Raw genomic sequence first — 8,214 nt, forward strand, 5'->3', positions numbered from 1 at the left:
TGGAGCGCTGTATGAAGTCCGCACGCCTCATTTCTACGTGGAAGCCAATAAGATGCCCACAGCTCGGGTAAGTGAGGCCAGAAACACATTCAGGAGACAATTTTTATGTAAAGGATCATTCAATTCTGTTCTTTGTTTCTGACACCAACCAGCAGCTGTTAGCAGAGAAAAACCACTTTCACTTTTAAACTTAGTTTGGAATAACTGTTTCAGTTTATTTGTCGACGTAAAGATGGTTTTCCTGTCATAAAGAGTAGAAAAACTGCAGGAGACAATCACTTAATCAAATGATCAATAGGTAGAAAGGACAAATATAAAATAAATCTTTGAGGTTGTTGAGTCAACATTCAGCCTTGTCCCATACAGCTTGACCTATAGTTATTTTAGCCTATAAGCAAGGCTCAGAAGCAGGTAATAAAAACGTTTCTGAAGATGATGATCATTTAGATAAAAAACATCTATAAAGATAATGATCACCTAGATAAAAAAAAAAATCTCCATAACTTACATGTGATTCATCCAGTTGAGATTAAACTCATTTTAAATTCATTTAAAACGAGTTTAATTCTGTAAATTCATTTTTATTTTAATTTTGTGACATCAAATTAAGTAGTAAGTAAGTGATCACACACATTTTCATGGAATAATGATCAGAAACGTGGACGATGATTCTACTCGCTGGACAGGCCTTTTTCCTGCAGTCACGTCTCCCTGCCAGTAGAGGGCAGTGCAGACTCCCCTCTGAGTTTAGGGGGATTTCTTTCCTCTGACATTAGGAGTCTGGAGAACATCTGATGACATTCAGGCTTCAGATCAATTCTCGTACAGTTGCGACTGCAAAAAGAAAGAAAGAAAAAAGGGAGATGTGTTAAATAGTTTAATTTTACTTAAAAGCAACATTTAAATATTTTAGCCAATAAAAAAAATCCTGATATATGATAGAATTCCATGTTTAATAACCAATCATCTTTTACTAATTTTCATATATTTAAATATTTATAAACATACATGTGTATATTATTGAAAAGCAGTGTCTCCTGCATGTTTCAGTGCACGGTCAAAGCTCTGTATGACTACAGAGCTCAGAGAGAGGACGAACTCTGTTTCCCCAAACAAGCGCTCATCCTCAATGTGGACAAGCAGGAGGGCGGCTGGTGAGTCGGGAGACGAGCAGAGCAGCTTCCTATGAGGTTTCTGCTCAAACAAGTCATGCATATGGAATTTTTTTAGGTGGAGAGGCGACTACGGAGGAAAGAAGCAACTGTGGTTTCCTGCAAACTACGTGGAGGAGGTGCCCAGCTCTCCCACCAGAGACCTGGACGAGGCGGTGAGCTCGCACACAGATAATACGTTTTTAAACTTTCTTAGCTTTTGATTGATGTAGTTATGATCTTTTTTTGGCTAAACATTGTCATGTATTTCAACTGTGGGAAAAATAAAAATAAAGCGGTAAAAGATCATAAAAACTTCTGTTTTTGGATATATTTTATTTGTCTGAGTGCCTGTACTTTTTCCTGAATGAAACTCCTGTGAGACTGGTGTTTGTGTTTCAGTCGACAGACAACAGTCCTCTGGGGAACCTGCTGAAGGGCTTCATTGATGTACCCACCTGCCACGTTGGTGAGAAACAAACTGGCCCTAAAAATAGGGCTGAAAATGTGAATAAAGCTAAAAATAGGCTCTACCATGACTGTGTCATTGCTGCTGTTTAAAGGACTCCATTTTGTTGCTCTGTTGTTTTAGTTTGAGTTTTGTTTAGGTTTTTAAAGAAAACACTTTGGCTTTATTTGTTCAAATGATGCTTTGATTGGCTAGAAAGTAATCATTTAATTTGGCTATGATTTATTTTTGCTCAATAAAGGTAGTTAAGAAAAAACAAAAACTTTGACTGAAATATGCAGCATTTTATTTAAATGTAGTATTATTTATTTTCCTTGTATTGTTATCTAAGACTGGGTATAAATGCCAAAGTTCATGGATAAGACTAAAAAGATTCTAAAATAACTTTTAAATAAAATATATTTAAAGAGACATCGAAGAAAAAAAATCTTAAGTAAAAAAAAAGTTACTATCTTGTGTGCAGCAGATAGTAACTTCAGTGCACAAGATAGTAACTGGCTACTAAATGGTGTATTAAAATTGTGTAAAAATGTCACTTCTGTCTTTGCATGTTTTATATAAATGCTAAATTCATGTAATTTTGGAAACAAAGTGCTTGGATTTTGTGTTTGCATCAGATGGCTTCAAAATGTCATAAAATTGCAATTGTGCTGTGACTCTGCTCCTCCATGGATGCCTGCAGTGGTCCATAAAGACGGGAAGAACGCGCGGCCCTTCGTCTTCACCATCCACTCCCAGCACCTGTCCTCTCACCCGGTCCAGACTCTGGATGTGGCCGCCGACACCCTGGAGGATCTCACCGGTTGGGTCGGCAAAATCAGAGAGGCCACCCAGAACGCCGATGCTCGGGTCGGTACCACAGCACGCACCAGCACAGAGCGGCGTTTGATCGGTGAATGACCGCAGCCTTTCCGTGTCTTTGCGGTTCTTTGTTTGTGTGGGTCTCCATGGTAACAGATGCAGGAGGAGAAACAGATGGAGAGGAGGAAGAAGATTGCGGTAGAGCTGTCGGATCTGGTGGTTTACTGCAGACCAGTTCCCTTCAACGAGGACAGTGAGCATCACTTCTTCAGTTTACTGACATTTATTCGTGCACCATTCTCCATCAGATTTTTTCTAATTCTTTCACTTTTGGTTGCAGAAATTGGGACAGAGCGCGCCTGTTACCGGGACATGTCCTCCTTCCCTGAGACAAAGGCAGAGAAGTTTGCGACTCGAAGTCGAGGGAAGCGTTTCCTGCAGTACAACCGCCGCCAGCTGTCCAGAGTTTACCCCAGAGGGCAGAGACTGGACTCCTCAAACTACGACCCACTACCCATGTGGCTCTGCGGCTCCCAGCTGGTGGCTCTCAATTTTCAGACACCAGGTTCAGCTGCATTTTCCCTTTCATGTTTACTGAGCTCACTATCCATGTAAGCAGGAAAAGAAAAATACAAGTTTATTCTTGATTTTTGCAGATAAACCCATGCAGCTGAACCAGGCTTTGTTCATGCTTGGAGGTGGCAGCGGATACGTCCCTCAGCCTGACATCATGAGGGACGACGCCTTTGACCCCTTTGACAAGGACACGCTGCACGTGGAGCCAATCACCATCCAGATCCAGGTCTCAGACAGCTGTTTGAATTGCTTAGGGATAGTAAAAGAATAACACTTTATAACTAAATAAAACAGGAGGAAGGTTTTATTTTTCATACCAAAAAGGATTTCTAAAAGTATCATGTTGATTCAATATTTCACTAAAATTTATAGATCTATTGCAGCTCTCTTTTTTTTTATAACTTGAGCTGCTGAACTTGTTTAGTGATTTTTAAGCCTCTTTTTTGTTATATTATATAATATTTATTTTGGGCATGTCGAAAAAATTAAATATTTTTTATATTAGAGATATATATATGATGCTGCAGAATTATATATATAATATAATTCTGAAGAAATAAAACATTTTAAAATAACAGATGAAAAATGTATTGTGCAATTTGTAAGGGACATTTGTGAGAACATTGTTTGCTCAAATACGTGTCTTCAACCAGTTCATTTTTGTGTTGTGTACTTTTTCACAGGTGCTGGGAGCTCGACATCTCCCCAAGAACGGCCGCAGCATCGTCTGTCCTTTTGTAGAAATGGAGATCTGTGGAGCGGATTACGACTGCTGCAAGTACAAGACTGATGTTGTCGGTGAGGCGTCGATCTCTAGTGTCTCAGTTCTCTTCTGCATACCGGCTCTACGGTAACAGTCTGATCCTCTTCCAGCTGATAACGGCCTGAATCCTGTGTGGCTGCAGAAGCAGTTTGTGTTTGACATCCACAATCCCACCTTCTCCTTCCTGCGCTTCACCGTCTATGAGGAGGACATGTTCAGTGACCCCAACTTCCTGGCGCAGGCGACATACCCAGTCCGCCTGCTGCGAACAGGTCAGGGTTCCAGCTTTAGCATCTCACTAACTCCAGTCGTTCTATTCATGATTCAAGTGCAAGTGATTTTTTTAAGTGCATTAAAGACTTGGAAGAGTTCAGCTTTTACAGTTTCTTGGTCTTTGGTTTCGGTAATGTTAGAGCAGACGTTCTTAGTTTAGCTGGAATAGGAGGAATATGCCGTGATTTTTACAATCATAACCATAAACACTGCTTTCTATCGTGTTAAAGGCTACAGAAGTGTTCCTCTGAAAAACAGCTACAGTGAGGAGCTGGAATTGGCGTCTCTTTTGGTTCATATAGAGATCGTCAATGCAAAGGTGGGTTTGATGGGACCTCTGAGAGGTAAACACATACATACACATAACCAAGATCGAAAATTCACTTGGAATTTGCTTATCAGTTCCTCAGTTTTTTCACAAGTTTTAAAGTTCCATTAACAAGCTGATTCCTATGGCCCTGCACTTTTCATCTAAAGGAGGAAGACGATGAGAATTTGTATACGTCAATCCAGCGGCTTCGGGATCGGACCAGCGAGCTGTCCACCCAGGTGTCTCTGCTGGAGAGGGCCGGCTCTGCAGACCTGAGCTACCAGCAGAGTCTGGAAGAGCTCCGAGCCGCTCAGGACCAGCTGAGTGAGCTGGTGGAGGCTCGCAACCGCAGGCAAGTGATCACATGACCACGAAATCTTGGAAATAAACATCGAAACGGTACAGATAAAGTAGAAAAACATTAGAGTTCTTAAAGACTCACTCCAATGAAAAAAATATTTTTTGTACATAAGCATGTTCTTGCAACATTTTTCTCATAATAGAAAACCTATACAAATTAATTTACAATTAAAACTGGATTTCTGAGTATTTCTTAATTCAAATCACATTGGAGCAGAAAACTGGATGCTATGAAAAGCTCAGACTAACGACCCAGATACTGAAATGGCGTACCGAAATCTTTCTTCTCCACTCAAGCTCCCTTTCACGCAACCTAGCCGTTTCACACTTAGGTGCGTAAGAAATCGCCTCTAATGCTAGCTTGAGGATATAAGTTGACACACAAGAGAGCTCTCAGGGATAGGGAGGAGGGGGGTTGTTCCCGCCCAAAATCCAGAATTTTATTTCTAACTAGCTGCTGCCAATGTGCATAAAATATGTCTTAAAAACAACAAAGGCTTTTTGATTTTGGTTAAAAACTGCACAATGATGATAAAAAAACTACTGGGAGCAATTTTAAAAAAGAAAAAAAAATATGGTTGGAGTGGGACTTTAAAGGGAGAGATGAAATATAAAAATATATGTCACCTGGTGAAACATTTCAAAATCTGAGCAAAATTTTAAAATGTGGGACGACATTCAAACAAAAAGACAAAAAAAGAAATATGGAGTTCTTAGGCTACATTCACACTGGCCATGTGCGACCACTTTCAAAGAAAAGTCCCTGTAAACTCATGGTTCTGTTTTCAAGATTCTCTGTTCATTTTCAGTCTGTTTTGCAAAGAAGAAAAAAAGGAGTTCATGCAGATCTATCTTATATCGAGTTCTTTAGCTCCTCTTTTGTGTTTAGCACAACCCTCACATAGCGAACTGAGCACTCCCTTTAAGTATTTAAGCAACATCACCACAAATACTTGATATTGAGGCACTTTTTCCAGAGATTTTTGATAAATGTGGCGTTTCAGGTCCAGAATCCTGATGAAATATCTGGAAAAAAGTCCATTGACATTTGCTACTTAGCTTAGCGTAGCTTAGCTTTTAGCCTCTCCCCAGAAAAGCTGGATGAAAGAGTTATCTTCATGATTTTTGACTCTCCACATGTATTTTCATTTTATATTTGTTAGCTCATACATTTGTGTTAAATCGTAATGTCCTCCTACTTTTCTTTAGGCTGACAGAGAAGAAGAGGAGGGAGAAGCTAAGGCAGCAGGTGGCGGCAAAGCGCAGCTAGCCATCGTATCCCGCGTAGCCTTGGACGATATCTCCACCGCAGCAATATAAAGCTTGAAACTGGAAAAAACAACAACAACATGAAACTAACCGAGTTCCTTTTCAGTAGGAAGTGGAATATTCCGGTGCTAACAAACGTAGAAACACAGACATGGAGAGACAACACATAACTAAGCTACAAAACAATCATGCTAAAGGGCTGGAATGCACGGAGAGCATTCTGGAGGAAAAAAGCTGAGCTTCTTATCTTTTTAGTAAATCACATTAATCACCCTTTTATATGCCATTTTTAATTATAAATTCTTGATACGGACGAATTTTAAAGGAAATAAATGAATTGCAGTAGATTTTGAAGAGTTAACATAATAGGAGTTACAATTTGCAGCAAAAATCTACATGAAAATAAACTAAATGAAGGGAAATATTAAAGTTGTGCTTTTGCGCACAGAAAGCACTTAAAACATTCCTGGTGCAGGAATGTAGGAAGTAAATCAATTTGTGGCTTTCGTCTCAATTAATCTTATCTAATGGAATCAATAGCCACAAAAAAAAGAATAAACAAAAACAAAGCCTGTGGACCAGTCTGCTCTCAATGCCTTTCAGGTTTTTGGGAGAAAACTGGATAAAAAAGGGAGAGAAATGCTCAGGTTACTCAAAAATAAAGTCAACAACTCACATGTTGGTATAAAGGGAGTGTTGCTGGAAGGAAATATCTCAATCGTGCCTTTATTGATGGGCTTTGTTGCTCTAGAGAAAGAAAACTGGCTGCTTTTTTACAACTGGAAAAGTATAATAACTGGATAAGATGATCCCTCTTTGGCTCAGACCACTGTACTCACTAAGGATTTAAAGACTGACTAAGATCCTCCAGATCAAGCCTTGATTCAGGGGATCTCATGAACTCCTCACGCCCCATGTCACATTGGGGTGAGCACAAACTGTACAAAGAGAAGGTCTGTAAATCCTTCTCCAAGGGCTTGAGGTCTATCTACACTACCTTAAAGGTGCAGGAGCTAGAATTGGGGAGAGGCCCCCTCACCCTCCCGGATGTCGCCCGCACTAGGGCTCCAGTGTGTTACACACATTCGTATAAGCTACATAAGGGCTATTAGCACTCCGCTGGGATTCAGCGCCTCTCACCCGGAGCAGGATGAGTTCCACCATCTGGCTCTAATCAACAGATGTGGCTCAGCTGGTCCCGGATCTGCCAGAACTGTTCTGGTCTGAGCCTCTGCATGGCTTCATGTCTCACCCCGACTAATTTATATAACGTCTTATTTATCAGTAGATTCTGTTTTCATAGACATAGAAATGTATTACAAGAATACTTATGGAGTGACCCCAAATTACCCTTTAAATGTTCCTATGGACTGTGGAGATTTCAGTTCTTGTTTTCACAGGATTCAGTTCTTCAGGACAGCTGAGCTTTTAAAGGTTAATCTAGAAGATACTTGGCTGCTCATCCAAATGGCTACTTCAGCTGAAGAAGCTACTTAGGTTAGCAGCCAAATGCCTTCAAGATCAACCTTGAAGAACAGAATCCTTTGGTCCCCGTAGACACAAACCGACTCTCTCCCAGCAGTTCTGTTGGGAGCTCTATGCAAACTTTATTGGCCTACAGCCATCGTGTGTTAACTGATTTGACAAAAGCTGTCCTCTTTCTGTACTTATGGTCATTGTCCAGTATTATTACTCTGCATTTTGGATCAAGTGCAAGTTCCCAGTTAATAAAGCTCTTTCATGGACCTACTGGTGTCAGCTTGTTTCTTTCTTCTTTCGTTTACATATTCTCAAGGAAGACTGGATGGGCTGAAACCCCGCCCCCCTACAGTTACACAAGTCCAACTGTATTGTTTAAGTTTTGCATTTGGTAGTGCTGTGCCCTAAAATTGAATTGCCAACAATGGACATTAGAACCTGGCTAAAAAAGAGAGTACAGAATGGACAAGCAGTAAAACTACTTCAGCATCAGTAAGGCAAGTGCAGCCAAGTGCCATGGCGATTAGCTCTAGTTTTAGAGAGTCTAAAGAACACACGGATTCACTTGTCCAGATCTTGGAGTTGATAAACCTGACAAAATTATTACTTCTCTTAAGAAAGAAACAAAGTTTCTCTTGGGATCAAAAGATCACAAGTCTGGAATGTACTGGCCAAAAGTAGATTTCTCCGGGGTTGGGTGGGTGCCCTCCTTAGAGACGTCTCTGTCGCTGCTCCTCCTCATCAAGAGGATCCAATTGAGGTG

At 40.4% G+C, this 8,214-nt stretch overlaps 1 protein-coding gene across 1 annotated transcript in view; it reads left to right on the top strand.

Moving 5' to 3' along the window:
- LOC112150370 (1-phosphatidylinositol 4,5-bisphosphate phosphodiesterase gamma-1) overlaps positions 1-7,722 on the top strand; it is a 36,528-nt gene extending 28,806 nt beyond the window's left edge. Inside the window, exons 20-32 of the mRNA XM_024278618.2 lie at positions 6-67; positions 1,051-1,154; positions 1,231-1,327; positions 1,554-1,620; positions 2,303-2,469; positions 2,578-2,674; positions 2,762-2,986; positions 3,078-3,223; positions 3,681-3,795; positions 3,871-4,032; positions 4,264-4,352; positions 4,511-4,695; positions 5,913-7,722. Of these exons, the coding sequence (XP_024134386.1) occupies positions 6-67; positions 1,051-1,154; positions 1,231-1,327; positions 1,554-1,620; positions 2,303-2,469; positions 2,578-2,674; positions 2,762-2,986; positions 3,078-3,223; positions 3,681-3,795; positions 3,871-4,032; positions 4,264-4,352; positions 4,511-4,695; positions 5,913-5,973 (1,577 nt within the window). The 3' untranslated portion in view covers positions 5,974-7,722. The remainder of the gene's footprint in view (positions 1-5; positions 68-1,050; positions 1,155-1,230; positions 1,328-1,553; positions 1,621-2,302; positions 2,470-2,577; positions 2,675-2,761; positions 2,987-3,077; positions 3,224-3,680; positions 3,796-3,870; positions 4,033-4,263; positions 4,353-4,510; positions 4,696-5,912) is intronic.
- The last annotated feature ends 492 nt before the right edge of the window (positions 7,723-8,214 follow it).

Source organism: Oryzias melastigma, linkage group LG4 (genome assembly GCF_002922805.2).
Source record: "Oryzias melastigma strain HK-1 linkage group LG4, ASM292280v2, whole genome shotgun sequence".
In the NCBI taxonomy this organism is placed as follows: Eukaryota; Metazoa; Chordata; class Actinopteri; order Beloniformes; family Adrianichthyidae; genus Oryzias; species Oryzias melastigma.